Source organism: Macaca mulatta, chromosome 4 (assembly GCF_049350105.2).
Source record: "Macaca mulatta isolate MMU2019108-1 chromosome 4, T2T-MMU8v2.0, whole genome shotgun sequence".
Classification (NCBI taxonomy): domain Eukaryota; kingdom Metazoa; phylum Chordata; class Mammalia; order Primates; family Cercopithecidae; genus Macaca; species Macaca mulatta.
Window position 1 is genome coordinate 64,338,519 of NC_133409.1, and position 19,614 is coordinate 64,358,132.

A 19,614-nucleotide genomic window follows, 5' to 3' on the forward strand; every position below is an offset into this window, starting at 1 on the left:
TGAAATATAAAAACCTTCAGTAACATTTGCATGGAAAGAAGGAAGAATGAAATTAGTGATGGGTATTAATATTAGGAAACAATAATATTACTATGTGCCCAGTACTTGATGAAATCATATAATCTTCACAAATGACTGGATACTATTTTTAAAACTCAGCACAGTTCCTGGCACATAATTTAAGTGGTCAATAAAGATTTGCTGTATAAGTAAACTCTTATTTTACAGCTGAGGTAACTGAAGCTTTAGAGGATGATTCTGGAGCTAAGAGATGGCAGGTCAGATAAGTAGCTCCTATACCACAGTGCTGCCTTTGGATTGCATTTCTCTCTGAAGACTATAAATGCTTATACCAAGATTTTTTCATTTACATACTCAAGAATTTTTAAAAAGTGTTCACATCTTTATATTCAGAATGCTTAAACTGCTGAAATTCTGATGTTAGAAAAGAATAACACTGTACTGTTCTAGTTCTTAGTCTCAATTTTTTTCTTTAAGCTTTAACATTACTTTAAATCATTCAGTTAGTTTTGAGGATAAACAACAAAGAAACAAAGATTCGGAAACTATCATGAACAAGAAAAACTTCACATCTTCCTCTCCCTCTAGTCCAAGTGGCCTTACCAAGACTCGAAGAGATGATGACCTCACATGCCTGTTGATCTCATCCACCCACTGGTGACAGATGGAACTTGGAGAGATGATCAGAGTTGCTCTTGTTGACACTGGCTCCATTGCAACAAGGCAGTGGGGGCAATAAAAAGGCTTGATCTTCAGATTTTTCTCATCATAATTCACGCACTTTGCATGCTGCCACAGGTGACACTTCAGGCACTGAACACGAGGCTTACGATCTATCTGATCAAGTTCACCACATATGCACTCAAAGCGATAATCAGAGGTGTTAAAGGGACTCATGGTATTAGAAGGTGGCACATCACTAACATCAGCATTTAGAGATTCAGCACAGTCCTCTGTTTCATTTTCTTGGTTGAATTCAGAGATACATGTACTTTTAGATACAGCAACATCAGTTATTCCGGAGTTGCTAGTAGCTGGACAGAGACCTTGTGAATGGGGATTGATAAATGGTTGACTTTTTCCCTTTTTTGTGGATGGAATAGGCTTTTTCCTCAATTTACTACGATTTCTCCTGGCCTTATAATAATAATAGTAAGGATCGTCATCATCATCAGAGGTGTTTGATGGCAAGTATTCAGAATCTGTGTCCTTGTTCCCTGATTTTCTAGATTCTTTCTGAATTTTCCTTGGACTCCCTACTGCCTATGAAAAAAATATTTAATTAATTGATTTCAACATAGTTGCACTTCTGAAATTAAACGCCTGACTTTATGTAAGTACTTCATATAAAAATCTAGCAGCCAGTCTTTGCTACCCTTTTCCCTGAGGAGAATCACTCCTGATAAGTGGTTTCCAATCTGCCCTCTGTAAGGACCCTCACTTTATCGCAAAAGAAAAGGAAGGCTCTACAAGTATAAGATTTGAAGAGACAAAAAGTTAGGAAGATAAAGGAAGCTACTGATATTTTGTTATTAACATACTATGATTTAGTCTGCCTAAATCAATACAAGACTAGTACTTTCAAGTACACAAATACACAAATTGGGGCAACTACAAAAATACCAAGTACTAACATATTGCATCCAAAGAAAGTAAAAGATAATCCACTGATTACTGCAATTAGCAAATTGATTCCTTCTTTCCTTCCCTTTTCTACATGTGTCCTCTCTTATAATTACTTATTAAATGCCAATTCTGTGCCAGTAGTTGTGTTAGATGCTAGGGACACAAATATGAACAATATTTGGCCCCTGGTCTCAAAGGGGTCTACTGGAAAAGTGAGAACAGTAAAAAGTAAAATGATGCTATAGGAATACCTAAGAGGGTTGTACAACATAGTGGGAGTATGATAGGCAGGTAGGTAACAGGGACAGCTTCCTCCAAGTGATATCAGGGCTGAGGTCGAACAGCGGAGTTAAGACACAACATGTATTCAATGGGAAATTTTCTCGTTTTGGTGGTAGCAGGATTACCAAAAGCACAGTTGATTGCTGTCTTCAATGCTACCCAAGGACAATACCAGACTTTCTACTCCAGGAAATAATTTTTTTGTCTTTTTCTTGGTGGCCAAGCTGCTAGTTCCACATTTTGACTTGTTGTCTTTAGTCTTTATTTATGATTGCAAATATTTTAACTATTTTCCTAAAAGCAAACTGAAATTACTGGCCCAACAGAAGCAGTTTTCTAACAAAATGCAGAAATTTTATAAGATAATAATATAAAGAAAATAAGAATTTAGTAGTTCCAGACCTGCCTGGGCAACACAGTGAGAACCCCATCTCTACAAAAAATAAGAAAAATTAACCAGGCATGGTAGCATGAGCCTGTACTCATAATTACTTGGGAGGCTAAGGCAAGATGATAGCTTGGCACAGGAGTTCAAGGCTGCAGTTAGCTATGACCACTGCATTCTAGCCAGGGCAATAGACAGACGCCTTGTCTCTTAAAAAAATACTAAAAATAAATAATACAGAAGATGCTTTAGACTCTATAATACGCTTAGCCAACTAATTTTATAATTCATTCAATAAATATCTGAGTATTTGTTATGTGCCAAGCATTATCCTCTGGGTTTAATGATAGCCAAAATAAAGTTACTCTCATGGAGTTTATATCCACAAAGTAGAAAATATAAGTTACAGATATAAGTACTCTTCCTATTTTGTTTTTTATCTTCATATTGTAAGAGTTTCAGTGTCAAGGTGGGATCTGTCAATGTACTCGGTAAGGTATCACATACGTGTACTTAATATGCAGCTTAACTTAAGCTCTGTTACCTGCTTTTTTGTTTTATCACATATATCTTCCTCCTTGTAATTCTTTCCTAATGTAAAAGTCCCAGAAAAACCATGGCCTTTGATCTGTTTCACGAGACCTTCAAAAATTAAACATTTCAGCATCCGTTTCAAAAGACTCCTGTTCCGTTGAACATCGTATCTATATATAGAACTGACATACTTATAGATGGAAAGGATGGACACTCCTTTTTTTCCATTCATTTCCTTCACAGCTGTCAGGATCATCACACGTGTAGCTAAATGTAAAAGGATATGCTAATTCAGTCAAAATAATTAAAATGAAAAGAAAGTAAAACTTGGTTAATCTTAATCTGCATGAGGACTGAGTTAAGAAAAAAATAAATCAAAGATTTATTACAACATAGTGTCATTTTGAAAAAATATGTAATAAAAATGTATCTCAGCATATTAAGAAACAAATTAGTGTAATACAAATAATTGAAGGAAGAATTACTCATATTGAATTGTTAATGTTATAAAACAACAATCATTCAGAATTATAAAAGAAAACTCTCACAATTATGTAAGTATACGCAATGATTAGTATATGAAACGTTCATTTCCTAAAAGATAAATAAAGCCTGGTTTAAACTGCAAGCTAAAGAGATTTAAATACAACAGATTGAGCAAGAACTACCTGGGCCAAGTCAAACAAAAGAATACATCTTTACTTTTGTTAAGATATTATGACTTGTAATTGAATTCATTTATGAAAAGCATACATAACTGTAAAAACAATTATTTATAACAATTACAAGATATCTCTAAGGATTGCAAGAACTTTAGCAAAGATCACTACAAAAAGGTATTTCCCTTAAGAGATGTCATACTTACGAGGGCATTGAACTTTTTCTTTTGGTTCAAATTCGATATTCTGGATTTCTGTCTCTTTCAGTTTTCCTCCAAAATAATGTGACGGAATAAAGTAATTCACCACTTTTCCCTGATACAAACAACAGTCAGTAGTTACACAGTGTTTTGCTCTCAGTATTCTGAATTGTTTATTGAAATTAACTTTCCTTCTTTATGGAAATGCAAAACAGTTGTAAAAAACTTGCAAGAGAAAGGGCCAAATAGCTGTAGATACATACATTGTTTTATTTCTGAGTTTACAGCTAGCTATCACTTAAAAAATATGTGCATATTATCTTAAATTACCTAAATGTTATGTGTGGAACCTCCAAAATTAAGTTTTTTTTTTTTGAGACGGCGTCTAGCTCTGTCACCCAGGCTGGAGTACAGTGGCGCGATCTCGGCTCACTGCCAGCTCCGCCTCCCAGATTCCCGCCATTCTCCTGCCTCAGCCTCCTGAGTAGCTGGGACTACCGGCACCCGCCACCACGCCTGGCTAATTTTTTGTATTTTTAGTAGAGACGGGGTTTCACCATGTTAGCCAGGATGGTCTCAATCTCCTGACCTCGTGATCCGCCTGCCTCAGCCTCCCAAAGTGCTGGGAATTACAGGCGTGAGCCACCATGCCCGGCCTGAAATTAACTTTTAAAGGTATATTTAAATATAAAATTAACCCATTGAATTTATAATAATATGAAAATAACCTGGAATTAAAGGAGTAATGAGTAGGACATCTCAGAGAGAAGTTACTGAGCTAAATCAACATATTCCAAGTCACACTTCTACAAAGAAAACATAATTTTTTCTATTTCCTATTCAAATCTGAAAGGCTAATTCTGCAAACTTGACCCTACTGAAAGATAACATAATGCTAAAGCTGTGAGACTGGTGGATCCTGGATGTAATTAATTATAATTACACCTTTAACTACTGACTTCATTTCAGCAAGATTTAATGTAAACGCTGATTTTGGATTTCATTACTAGAAAATATGAGCTATATACTATATTTGCCTTAGTGGATTTTGTTTCTGTAACTCCAAAATTTATATTTTTATACACAATTATGTATTTTGGGACAAGGACTTGAAATTTGTTTCATTTAGCAATCTATTTACTAAGCTACCTGTTCTTTAACAAAGTTCTAATTATTTGGTTCTAAGATTTATATATCTGAGATTTGTACAATATTTTTAAATAGCTCTTAAAAATATTTAGTAGTAATATGGAGACTTTATTAGTGACAAAACATTTGAGGAGTCAACAGTACTTTTGTAAAGGAGTTTCTCTGCCAACTAGAAGGAAGTTTAGTAAGTGACTGCTAATTCTCTTCCAGGTTGGCCAACATTACTTAAAAAATAAACCTTCTGGGTCACAAACACCCCATTCTCTCTGCCCACTTGAAGTTAACTAACCACTAATATAAATCATTACCCACAGAGTGAACAGAAAGTGTTGACTTAAGTGCCAAGCAAATGTTCAACATATGATGCTTTTCGAGAACATATGTCCCTTGCTTTTGCAAGCCCTACTGTACCCCTCCTACCTCAGGAAGAGTGAGAGTATCTTGTTTGACATCTTGTCGAGTATGTGTCAGAATCAGAGCCAAAACCTCCACTGTCTTTCCAAGACCCATCTCATCTGCTAAAATTCCACCAAGCAACTGCAGCCCACAATTTGGGTACTCACGAATGATGCTAAGGAAAAAAAAAAAAAACAAGATAAATCACATCACAAGAATGTGAATACAAATTATACTTTTTCTAAAGAGAACTGGAAGCAATGCATAAAGTCTAAGTTTACTGAAACTGTATTTTAGGGTAAAATAATTCAAACCTTAGATTACGAACATAAGAAATGTGATAACCAAAAAAACTGCCTGAGCTGACACGTAACTCCGCAGAAATGAGTGGCAGTCAAAAGGGAACATGTCTGCCTTCTTTCTATGACCTTTATGAATCTATGAATAAAAAGAAAAATACAAAGGGCAATAACTACTGATTCATTCATGATGTTTAATGATTACTAAGAAAAAAAAAAAAAAAAAAACTGGCCCCATAATAAACAAGATAACATTTTTACTTAGAATAATAATCTCTTTAAATCTTGATAACTAAGCACCTTATGTCTATTATTCCAAATTCATTCACTGAAAAATGACAAGTGCTATTAATTCTAAATCTATCCTATCCATAGAGATGTCTAATAAGACTTCACCTTTGACTCCTTCATGAGGTAAAGCCAAAGTTACAGATATGCTAACAATCTCAGACAGTTTTTCATTATATTTATTTTTTAAATCAAGCATATAAGTAAAATTTTGCCTTACCAGCCTGTATATGGATTATAGTAGAGTTTCAGACCCTCAGATGTAACAATCTCTCGCCATAAGAAGTGCAGGGCACTTTCTAAAGAAAAATATAATCATAATAACAAATTTTTGTTTTGCCTTCAGTCAGATAATCACATTAAAATACGAATAGGTTAACTGTGAGGATACTCTGACATAGTGATACCCATATTCTTGTGAAATCTCATTTTGGAAAAGCCACATACTTAACATGTGAGTAAAAAGCTAAAGGTCCCTCAGTTTCCTTTCTTCTGGTATTACTCTTTAGCTCTCTTTGTTTTGGGCACAAATCCACATCAGCAAATGGGACAGATAAGCAAACTGTAGCTGATTACAGAGAATTAACAGAAAACTGATACATATAACCAGTCCCTACCTGATAAATGAGTCTTTTTAAATAAATCTTGCAATAAATTATATGAAGTCTTTGAATAACTCAATAGACATATGCCAGCTGGCTAACACATTTACCCGAATCAGACCTGACCTCTTCTATGGGTCTGAGAGTGAGAAGAAAGGCTTACTTAACTGGGAAAAAAAAATCTAAAACCATAACTCAGAAGTGCTGAGTTTGTTTCTACCAGAATCTTCCACTATCCTTCCCCTTAATATTTTAACTTATTTAAACCAAATGCCAAATAAGTAGCATGTCTCTACCCACCAATGAAACAGCAAGTAATTTTTAGTTGGCTTCTTTAGAGATTAATAGGTATTTTATATTTTTATCTTCTAGAATAAAATAGCCATTAAAAATTCAAAAATCTATAGATGTTGGCACAAAGGCAGTAAAAAGGGAATGCTTTTACACTACTGATGGGAATGCAAATTAGTACAATCTCTATGGAAAACAGTATGGAGATTTCTCAAAGAACTAAGAGTAGATCTATCATTCACTCCAGAACACTACTGGAACTTGTTCCCTAAAGGAAAACAAGTCACTATATCAAAAAGACACCCATGCTCACATGTTTATTGCAGTACGAATTGACAATTGCAAAGATATGGAACCAACTTAAGTGCCCATCAATCAATGAGTGGATAAAGAAAATGTGGGTGGAGGGGAGCAGGTGTGTATACACACCATGGAAACCATGGAATACTATACAGCCATAAGAAAGAATGAAATAATGTTTTTTGCAGCAACTTGGATGAAAATGGAGGTCATTATCCCAAGTGAAGTAACTCTGGAACAGAAAAACAAATACCACATATTCTTATTTACAAGTGTGAGCTAAGCTATAAGTACATGGGTGCATACAGAGTAGTACAATGGATACTGGAGACTCAGAAGGGAAGTGAGGGATGAAAAAATACATAGTGGTACAATATACACTATTCAGGTGATGGGTACACTAAAAGTCCAGACTTCACCACTACACAATTCGTCCATGTAACCAAAAATCACTTTTACCCCCACAAAGTTACTGAAAAAAGACAGCAATAAAGAAGTGGCATAAAAGCCTCCCGTAAAACTACTACTTTCATAAAAATACTCAACAGATGACATTATTGTAAAGAAAAAATGCAAAATCTAGGTAAATTAGTCACACATAAGTCTCCTACTTTTGTAAATTTGCTTTCTGTCACTAACATTCACCATTACATTGTGAGTTTCTTACAGATGATCAGTAAGATTCCCACTGGACCAGATTCTGAACAGCAATTCTTTGTTTGAAAAGAATGTAAAAAAAATTTCTTGGTTTTCAAAAATTCCAATTGAGGCAGCTTTTGATTTCCTTTTGGCAGGAAAAACCATTTCAAACTTTTCTGAATGAAGAAACCCACAAATTCATTTTTCTAGATTTCAATTTTAAAGAATTTCTTAGAAAATAATTTTGTTCATAGCACCCATTTTATCTTATATTTTCAGGATGTTTATTTTAATGATTAATTTCCCCCTGCCCTAATTGTCTCTGATGTAATCTCTCTAATCAATTTTTCTTTAAACATCTTATTCTTACCAGTAGCAGGACTGCTTCTGAAACACTCTTGTTGTAGCATCCAATTGACAGCCTCTCTTTGGTAGGGTCTCAACACAGGGATCAGTGCAGGATGCTGGACATCCACTTGGATGGACCGTGTTTCTTGCTGATGTGTTTGTTTCACAAAGTGATACAGCTCGTCAATGTCTTGTCCCTCTGGCTCATTCTCCGGATCATCTTCATCCTCTTCCAACACATCTGTACATCACACAACAAATGTACTCAAAAACTGACGTGACTTTTCTAACTATAAGCAATTCTTATTCTAAGAGCATACGATGAACTTGCCCAACTCTGGGTTCTTGCTCAGCGTGTTTTGTCACTGAAAGGCCCTATCTTTAATTTTTCATTAATCAAAAATCTACTCATCCATTCTTCAAGGAAGTTTAACTGCTACTTTTTCCATGGCATTTTCTTTTGCTTTCCCTGGCTGGAATTATGTTCTCCTCTGTTGTGCAATCCTTTTATATTCTGGATATAGTAATATTACATTGTAATCTACTGCAATACCAACTGCAATCATTTATGTCCATTGGTCCCTTCCCCAGTGAGACAAAGGCAAAGTTTTTCATTTTTGTAGCCCCTCAGAGAAGCTGACACGTAGCTGACACGTGTATTGTCCACTGCAGATATTTTACAAACATTTGAGGAACTCAATGTGAATACTGTTTGAAGTTTATACAGGAACACTTATTTTACTTTTACAATTTTAACATACAAAATCCATATGGAGACATAACTGTTCTATGCCCAATAAGAAACGGGTTCTCATTTTATTTCTTATGCTAAAAAAGGATAGGCATTTGGTAGCAGTAGCAGCCAATTGGAAGACAAGTGATTATTAAGTTATCAATGCAAATTTGTAAAATAGTAAAAATACTAATTTCATTTGGTGGGCACAATTGTTCTGTGGAAGAAGATTTATGCTTACTATAACATGAAAAAAGTAATAAAAACCTTGAACATATTTACAAACTCCTTTCAGTTAATGGTTCTTTATTAAAAACGTAACTCTTTCAAGGTGAAAAAGTCTATCATTTATTTCTGAACTGCTTTGAAAGAGGCCTATATACTTTTACAGGACACACCTCATAACTTCTAAAACTAAAAGATCACACCAAAAAATTCATGACTTACTTTTTTCCAATAAAAAATATGCCATGTAAAATTTCCAAAACTTCACAATTAATGTATAGCTTTATGCTTGGTTCTTTTAGACTTTTACTGTAATTATATAATCTAAGATTAATAGCTAAATTTGAAGCTTTCCTTAGATACCAGGTTTTAAAATGCACAAATTTGTAATATTTTTAAAAGGCCATAGCTTTAAAAACTCTACATGTACTTAAATTCATTCCTTCTAATCCCAAAACCAGAGGTTTCCTCATTTAAAGTATCTAACTTGCAAAATGATTTACTATTACTGATATTATAAAGCATTGCAAAAAATGTACTAGAGAAATAACAATCAAAGTTAGAAATTGATTTTTAAATACTCCAGTATGACAATGTTCTATAATTTGCACCTGAAATAATGCTGACCCACCATGAGCAGAACTTGGAGAATTTGGGCTCTTTTTCCAGTAGTGTTGATGAGCTGCACCAAGCCATCCACACTCTCCCATGGTGACCAATGGCAGACAACTCTGAATCTGCAGTCCTGACCAAAGATGCAACGTCTTGCCAAGAAACAGAGCAAAGTTATCTGGTCTTTATGGGAACCAGGCTTTTGAAATTATTTGTCAGACTGCAAAGGAGAGGTGGAATAAACGCCAGCCAAGAATTTCTGGCCATGACAAAATAAAAGCACAGGAATAATGCAAAAATCCCAACCAGCTCAGATCCCTTTACACTCTGCCTTTAGACTTGCATATTGACTCTGCAAATATTCCTTTAATATTTACAATAAGGTAAACACAGAGTTAACCAAAGAAATAAATTATATTAGTGGGTGCATTTCAAATAAGCATAATTTGCCATATAATCATTTAATGTTTATTATGACTTTATCAGCTGTTTTTCTGATTGTTATGTCCAGCACTTAGAGAAAAAAACTCACAACTCCTAAGTAATAGCAATTTTTAAGTTTACTGTAAACATTACCTGGAATAATATAATTGTGTAACTTTTCCATTACTTTCTTCATAAGCTGATTGAACTTTTTCATTCTTGAATTTGCATCACTCAAGAAGTCTAGTTTTGCTAGGCCAGCTTCCAAAAGATAAATTCCAACCTACAAATAATTAATCAAAATAAAAGTAGTTTCATTTGAAATACACCATTCTTTATGAGGACATAAGAAAGAAAAAATTAGCATCACTATTTTTAAAGGTATTCATAGCATTTGTGCCACAAATAATAAATACATACCTACCAAATTTTCCCGTGTTTCATTTTCACTAACAAATTACAAATGTAAGTGCCTACAATGTACAATTCGAGTTGCTGGAAAAAAATATTTCCCTAACTGAAATCGAACCTGGGAGAATGCGATAAGAACACCTAGTTCTATCTACTAATAAAATGATTCCCAAAACTAATGAATTAATCAGTCAAGTTTGTTAAAAATGCAGATTTCCCCAGAAGATTATGATATACATGCTAGGAATCTTCTACACTGTTAGGTTTGGGCATCCTTATTACTGAATCAAACACTAAAACGTGTAAAAAAACAGACCTTCATTAATGTTAATATTTTGACCCTAGTGAAGCAATGTAGTATGAAGTTTTACAGTTGAAAGACTTGATTTTGAATCCTGGCATTGATACTTAGAAGCTAAATGAATTGGAGAAAAAACAACCTATTTATTTTGACCCAAGTGTTCTCATTTACAAAATGGAGAGACATCTAGCTTAAATAATATAACTATAAAAGTTTCTAATGGTAGACACTCAATAAATGTTAGTTCCCTTTACTTCATGTTGACTATGTTGTACCTGAGTCCCTAATCACTGAGAATCTCATATTCTTTCACTAAAGAACAGAAATCCACCAGCCTTACACAGAAATGAATGACAAAGTATATTTCATTCCTGTTTGTATTCTGTCTTGGCTTGCTTGGAGATGTCTTACTACAGCAGCAATAAATGTTTAAATATTTGTAAAATTCAGGATCGGGAAAAACACAATAGATTAAGACTTGGTTTGTAGGGAACACAGAACACAGATATGTGAGTCATAAATTGTTACATACTTGTTATCACTGAGCCACAATTTTGGCAAAATCAGTAAAGAGAGGGAATGTCTGGTTACACAGTTTCACTGTACAGGGAAAAATTAATTGCAATCTAATAATTCTAAATTTTCTCCTTTCCTTCTGACAATTCTAAAACTATAACTAAGGTTATTGATGAAAGAAATATATGAAACAGTTTTCAGTTAAACAACATGAAATTAACGTTTTAAAATTTCAAGTTTAACATAAAAGCATATTAATTTGCTTCACAGTTTGCAAAGTATACTTTCTTACATTATCTGACCTCATTTTAAACACAATTTTATGCTGTAAGAAGAATGGGTATTACTGACATTTCATAAAGAAACTGAAATTAGAGCATTTAAATGATTCACATAAAGTTATTTGGCCAGTGAATGGCAGAGACTGAAATAAATTACAAATTTATTCATTCATCTACTGAAAATTTAGGTACCAGGTACTTTACTAGGCTGTAAAGATGAAAGGCTTCATAGTTTACCAAAGGGGAATGATATAAAACGTTAAGTACATGACAAGTCGCCAAGGCTGGGGAAAAAAAAAAAAATCTACCAGAGATTCTGAGGAGAGGGCACATAATACCACCAATAGATTTGAGAAATGATCTCCCTGGGTGAATTAATGCTAAACTAAATATTAAAAAATAACCAGAAATTATCAGGGAAAGGGAACAACTGAAGCAGAGGGAACTATAAGAGCAAAAGCAAAGACGCAGACAGTCAGTGTGGTATATGGAAGAAATAAATCAATTTGGAGTTTCTGGGACAAAATAAAAAGCAGAGTAATAAAGGGTAAATAAGGCTCAAGGGCTTGTCAAGGGAGGAACTTCTGTGCCAGATTAGAAAGATTATGCTTAATTCTGTAGGCAGTAATGAACAGAATTTCATTTGCATTCACATCATACAATTCTAGAGACAAAATCAAAGCATTTGAAAACACAAAATGGCAAACAGAGAAATGGTTAAATGACTGCTGCAGTAAGAGGAACAGATGATGAGGACCAAAACAAGTCACTGAAAGTAGAGATGGAAGATCTTGAAAAAGTGTAGCCTGAAAATGATTAGTTGTAACATACTTTTAATAGTTATTAAAAGCTTAAAGTGTACTTTGAAACTTAATAATGAAAGGCTTACTGCTGGCTTTTCAGACTTCTCTCATAGGTTAATTTAAAAGTGGACTGCCAATGTAGAAGAGCCTCAAAAGACACCACAAAAAATTGAGTACCTTGATAATGTGATTTCCTTCTGGTTTGTGATAAAGTTTTATTCTTCTCTTCTTTTGCAGCCAACCCAAATCTTCTAACATTTCACCACTGAAGGATGACTCCACTAGAATACCCTTGTCACAAATACTCATTGGTTCTTTTTTTTGTTTCTCTACATCTTCACCTTTTGAATGAATATAAATCAGGAACTGATTGCTTGACTCTGAACTCACCAATGTAATACTCCTTTCGGAAAAATTTTCAGTTAAACTCTGCTCAGGAAGAAGCTGAAGAGTTAATTCTCCTAGAAATGCTTTCCAGGAATTGTCAAAGTGATAGGGAGAAATCACAATATTCAACTTTACAGACAAAGGGGAAAAAATACCAACAGTCTCTTCTTTTTCAATTGGTTTTGAGAAGCTCACCACTTTTGAACACTTCTTCTTGTCTCTGTGAGCCACTTCTTCCTTCAGACTATCACTTAGAATGATGCAATGAGCAGAAGAGGTATCGGAACCTGGGCAGGGCTGCTCATCATCATCACTTATGGTGATAGGTTCATTCCTTCTGTCCTCATGCATATTCCAATGAAGCTGCTGCCTTTTTTCCTCATCTACCCTCACTGGAGGAGCACGCTTCCTCCGGCTGCTCATTTTCAAGTTTTCTTGGCTGGTAACTGTGAACCCTAGAGGACAAATGAAACAACAGGAGGTATACCAAGAGATGATTTAGTACTTAAGGGTTACCAGATGAGAAATTCAGCATAAATTCACAGCCCATAAACATAATATGAAATCTTCAGTGACATATAAAGCAATGAGGAATTTTTTACCAGGTCAATATGACTAAGGAATGAACATATTAACCATAATCTATACATCAAATAAATTCTAATGGTTTTACTAGTCTTTAATAAATTTAGTAAAGGCAATTTGTTGTATAAAATAAATTGTAGAAATAATTTAATGAGCAATATAATAGGAAGGTAAATCTCTCAATTAATCCCAAGTAATTTAACTGCCCCTCAGAACAAAGCCCAACAATACTTTAAAAGAGTGAAACAAAATCTAACACAAATGTCTGGCATCAAATCTAAAATTATCAGGCAAGTAAAAATAAAAAAAAAAATGAAAATAAAACAGAAAAATAAGACCCATGACAAGAAAAAAATCAAAAAGCCCCAGCATGATATAATTAGCAGAAACAAACATTCAAACAGCTACTGTAAATATTCTCAATATGTTCAAGGAGGTAGAGGAAAATATGAATATGACAAAAAAATTATAGATATACAAATGACTCCTATAAAATTTATGCAGATGGAAATGCAACATCTGAAACGAAAAACACATTGTATGAGATTACCAGCACATTAGAAATGGCAAAGAAAAAAAGGAGGAGAATAAGCTTAAACAATGGAAACAACAGTAACAACAGAAACTGTCAAAAATGAAGCCAAGATAAACAAAGACTGAAAAAACAATAAATAGAACATCAGAAACCTACTGGACAATGTTAAGGAGTCAAACATGCATAAAACTGGAATGTCAGCAGAAAAGAAAGGATATAAAAAACTTCTTGAAAAAATGATACATGAAAATTTTCCAAATTCTATAAAAACCATCAACCCAGAAAACCAAGAAGCTCAATGAAACCCAATCAAGGCAAACATAAAGAACAATCACAATAAGGTATGCCATGATTAAAGTACCGAAAAGTGAGGACTTCTCTCCAGATTTGCCCTATTTTTCTGGTTTAGCCACTGCTCCCACCCTACAGCTCTAAACTCGGCAAAATATCTTTCAAAAATGAAGGTGAAGAAAAGATCGACAAAAGCCAAAAGGACTTATCACTTGTATACCTAAAATCTAAGTAATGTTAGAAGTGCTTGGGTAGAAGAAATATAACATCAGATGGAAATCTGGATCCACACACAAGGAAATAAAAAGCAAAAATTAAAAATATGTGCATATAGTAAACTTTTTTGATTTTTAAATTTCTCCAAAAGATAACTTACTATATTTTTATTCTGAAAATTTTCAAGCATACATAAAAATTTAGAAAATTAGTATATAATTACAGATCTATACAACATACTATGTCCATGGACTAGAAGACACAAAATGTTCAGATGTCAATTTCTTAGTATTAACTTACAGAAAAGCAATTCCATTCAAAATTCCAACAGGTTTCTTTAGTAGAAACTGACAACCTGATGTTAAAATTTATATTAAAATGCCTACAATACAGGAAAGTCAATATAATTTTAGAAAATAAAAATAAAGTTGAATGATTTACACTGATTCCAAGACGTATGTCAAAAGAAATAAAAATGGCGCAGCAGTGGTGTAAAGACAAACATATAGATCAATGGAACACAATAAAATGTCCTGCAGTAGACCCACACATGTATGGTCAATTGATTTCTGAAAGAAGTTCAGAGGCAGTCAATGGGAAAGGTATCCTTTTAGTAAATGGATACCAATATGCAACAAAATGAAGCTTTACCTCATAAAATATAAGAGTTAACTAAAAATAGATAATAAAAATAAAAGCTAAAACTAAAACTTCTCAAAGAAAACAGAGGAGAAAACCTAAATGACATTGGATTCGCCCAAAAAAAGTCACAAAAATTTTTAAGCAGGAAACAAAAACTACAGACTATGTAAGAAAATGATAAATTAAGTTTCATCAAAAATAAATATTTTGGTTCTTCAAAAGATACTGTCATCAAAATATGACAGCAAGTCATAGATGGGAGAAAATATTAGCAAATCAAGTATCTGATGAAGGATATGTTTGCAGACTATGTAAAGAACTCTCACAAATCAATAGTAAGATAAACATTTAAAAAACAGTCAAAAATTTTGAACAGACATTTCACCAAAGATGACCCATAAGTGTAAAATAAGCACATGAAAATACTTTCACCAGCATCAGTCATTAAAGCAATGCAAATTCAACCCAGAAATCACAATGAGATGCCACTATTCACACACTAGAATAGTCAAAAATTTAAAACACTGCAAGTATGGTTCAAACAGAACTGAACTCTCCAACATTCGAACACAGCACACTTTGGAAAAGTTTATCAGTTTCTAATAAAATTGAATATAACTTAATACGCAGCCTAGCAATCCCTCTCTTAGGTATTTATCCAAGAGAAATCAAAACATAAATCCACAAAAATTTAAACTTCAACGTTAACAGCTTTCCTCTTAAAAGCCCCAAACTGGAAGAAAACCCAAATGTCCAACAACTGGTGAATGGACACATTGTGGCATATTCATACAATGGAATACTATTCTGTGATAAAAAGAGACTTCTGTAAAATAACATGAATGAACTGTTAGAGCATTATGCTAAACTGAAGGAAGCTAGATGTGAAAGATTATATACTATACGCTTCCATTTACATGAAATTCTAGAAATGGCAAAAACCTAAGTACAGAAAGCAGATTAGTGGTTATCAGGGGCAAGGAAGTAGAAAGAGGTGACTGACAGCAAAGGAACAGGAAGGCAGGCTTTGGAACATAAATGTTCAACACATGATTGCAGAGTATACATCTGTCAAAACTCATCAAATTATATACTTTAAATTGAATTTTCTTATATATAAACTATATCTTAAAGTTGATTTAAAGAGCAGAAACAAAAAGTAGATGCACAAGATTTAGAAATTTTAATATTAAATATAACTTTATTCAATAAACCTGAAAAATCTGGATAAAATGATAAATGATAAAATTTTGCTAACAAAATACAAATGAACAAAATTGGCCCAAGAAGGAAAATATGAATAGACCAATAACCATAAAGAAACTAAAGTGACATTATTTACCTGCCTAAGGTCTATTCTCCTTCCCTGATGATTGAACCTTTATTTAGAAACAAGGTGGCCCTGTGATTCAAAGGAAGGTGGTTTCCTTGGCAGCTCCAAGTAAGTAGTTTCTGTCTACTATTGGCCAAAGCAAATCCAATAAGGTAGTTGTTGGCTGCATATGACTACTTAACTTTCAATACAGTTATGCATTGCATAATGACATTTTGGTCAATAAGGGACCAAATATTAGAGTGGTTCCATAAAGAAGCTGAAAAATTCCTATGGACTAGTGACATCATAGCCATTGTAACATCATAATGCATTACTTTTTTTTTTATTTTTTATTTTTTTGAGATGGAGTCTCGCTCTGTTGCCCAGGCTGGAGTGCAGTGGCTCGATCTCCGCTCACTGCAAGCTCCGCCTCCTGGGTTCATGCCATTCTCCTGCCTCAGCCTCCCGAATAGCTGGGACTACAGGCGCCACCCGCCACTATGCCCAGCTAATTTTTTTTTGTATTTTTAGTAGAGACGGGGTTTCACTGTGTTAGCCAGGATGGTATCGATCTCCTGACCTCATGATTCACCCGCCTTGGCCTCCCAAAGTGCTGGGATTACAGGCGTGAGCCACCGCGCCTGACTGCATTACTTTATTTTTTACTAAATTTTGTGTAGCACAAGCGTGCAGTGTTTACAAAGTCTACAGAATTGTACAGTATTGTCCCAGGCCTTCACATTCACTCCCTGACTAACCCAGAGCAACCTTCAGTGTTATAAGCTGCATTCATGCTAAGCACCCCACAAAGCTGTACTATATTTTATCTTTTATACCATATCTTTACTGTACATTTCCCATATTCAAATATGTTTAAATATACAAATACTACTGTGTGACAACTGCCTACAGTATCCAGTACAGAATATACTGTACGGGTTTGTAGCCTAAGAGCAGTAGGCTGTACCATAGAGCCTAGGTGTGTAGTAGGCCGGCGGTACCACTTAGGTTTGTGTAAGTATACTCTAAGATGTTCACATAACAAACTTGTCTATGATGCATTCCTCAAAACACAGCCCCATCATTAAGTGATGTGTGACTGTAAATAAAATCAAATGTTATAAACTCAGCTCTTCAGTCTCACTAGCCACACTTCAAGTGCTCAATAACCCTATGTGACTAGTGGCTACTGCACTGAACAGCACAAATATACAGCATTCACATAATTGCAAAAAGTCTATATATCAGACAGTGCTTAAGTCAATCATGAGAATTCTATTCTCTTAGCCAGTGCTTCACTGGCTATGATAACTACTTTTAAAGCATCTTATCCTCTCTTATCTTGGAGGAATAATATAGAAAGCTCTTAATCTCCTAAGTGTTTATGTTTGTCCAGTTTTCTTCAAAGCATAAGCTGGAATACTGAAAGTGAGTCAGGTCACTGCAGGAACTTTGAAAAGTTAGGCTTATCAGTTAACTACTGCCACAAACATGCTGTATTAACACACTACCCCAAAGCTCAATACCTTGATACAGCAATCATTTATTCTCATAGATCTGCACATTAGCTGAAGGAGGTTAATCTAGGCTAGGTTTCTGGAAAAGCAGTTTGGCTCTGCTTAATATAGTTCTTATCCTCTCTCCTTGGATCAGCAAAGTAACTCAGGAATGTTCTTTATGGCAATGGTTGAGGTGTATCATCTTGCAAATCCAATCACACAAGTAGTTTTCAAAGTGTTTAAAAACCACTAAGGTGCCACAGACCAAAGCAAGGCATATCCATGGACCCAATGTTAAGTAGTGGAGAAATATACTACACTTCTTTACTAGGTGAAACTGCACATGGCAAAAAGCATGGATATGGGGGGTGAAGGCGTAGAGGGAGTGTAGAAAGGGAATTGGGCCAGTTACAAAATGTATCACACTAACCATAATAATATTAATAACATGGTTCTTGTGGAATCATTAACTCTGAAAACTCCAAAAGCAACTCTCTAGCAGAGTCTCACATTAGCAAAGTAATGTGGCTTAAAGGTGAGAACGCGATGCTTTGAAGTCTTACATTCATTCTAATTCCAGCTTTGGCATTTACTGTGTGGCACTGAAATAGTTATGCAGTCTTCCGTGCCAATTTTCTCATCTCTAAAATGGGGATGATAGCAGGATTGTGGTTAGAAATAGTTTAAATACAACAGCACAGTACCAGAAATTTGGCCTGTATTCCATAAATGGTAGTTGCTATTTATTGTCATCCTGAGAATACTCTAAACCAGCAGTTCCCAACCTTTTTGGTACCATAAACGGGTTTCATGGAAGACAATTTTTCCATGGACCGGAGGAGAGGGGTGGGGTGGGGAGGGGGTGGTTTAGGGATGAAACTGTTCCACCTTAGATCATCAGGCATTAGATTTTAATAAGAAGTGTACAACCTAGATCCTGCGCATATGTAGTTCACGATAGGGTCCATGCTTTTATGGTAATCTACTGACTCTGTTGCTCTGACAGGAGACAGAGCTCAGGTGGTAATGCTCGCTTGCCCGCAGCCCACCTCCTGTAGTGCAGCTCGGTTCTAACACGCCACGGACTGGCACCGGTCCGTAGCCTGGGGGTTGGGGACCCCTGCTCTAAATTACATTTCACAATAACCAAACTTTAATGTCGCAGGATGGGGGACCACAGATCAGTGCTTCTCAAACTTGACTGCACATCAGAATCTCCAGGGAAATTTTAAAAAATCCTGATGCCTAGCCAACTAAGTCAGAATGTCTCAGGGAAACACCCAGGCACTACTCCCTTTATTTTTTAGAATCCCTACAAAAAACCTTGTTATGGATAACCAGCTGCCTACTAAAATCCACTTATTTCCACTCAAAGTATAGAGTAGTTGAGAAATGGCTGTCCAGCTTAGTATGGTCCTGTGACCAGTCCTAGCCAATGGAATGTGAGAAGTAACATGTGCCATGTTTCTTACAATAATTTTGTAACAGACACATTACCAAACCAGAAAACATTACTTCAACTATTTATTCTGTTCTCTGGTAAAACCTATCCAGTATCTTTTAAATTATGTACACCATTATAATTTGCACATTCCTTCAGATGTTTTCTTTCAACCTGATTCTTCCAATATTAGTGCCTCAAGGCACTTATCAGTGATAATAATACACTGCAGAAAAGTCAATACCAGAATTTCTAGCAATGCTCTGCCTTTGTCCAGTTCTTAGCTGAGTAAACATTCATGATCAAAAAAATCAACCAACCAAACAAAAAGCTCTTGGTTTTGACTGAGTCTTTACTTAAAGAAATCTCTATTTAGGGT

The 19,614-nt window shown here is 34.8% G+C and overlaps 1 protein-coding gene across 4 annotated transcripts in view; it reads right to left on the bottom strand.

Moving 5' to 3' along the window:
* Nucleotides 1–19,614, bottom strand: part of SHPRH (SNF2 histone linker PHD RING helicase) — an 84,575-nt gene that overhangs the window by 62,482 nt on the left and 2,479 nt on the right. For 2 of the 4 annotated variants that reach the window (XM_077998436.1, XM_077998437.1), the window contains exons 2-10: nt 12,502–13,166; nt 10,166–10,295; nt 9,609–9,741; nt 8,042–8,260; nt 6,060–6,138; nt 5,277–5,427; nt 3,714–3,822; nt 2,859–3,115; nt 625–1,284 (exon numbers count right to left, since the gene is read on the bottom strand). In XM_077998436.1, the coding sequence (XP_077854562.1) occupies nt 625–1,284; nt 2,859–3,115; nt 3,714–3,822; nt 5,277–5,427; nt 6,060–6,138; nt 8,042–8,260; nt 9,609–9,687 (1,554 nt within the window). In that variant the 5' untranslated portion in view covers nt 9,688–9,741; nt 10,166–10,295; nt 12,502–13,166. 4 annotated transcript variants of the gene reach the window in all.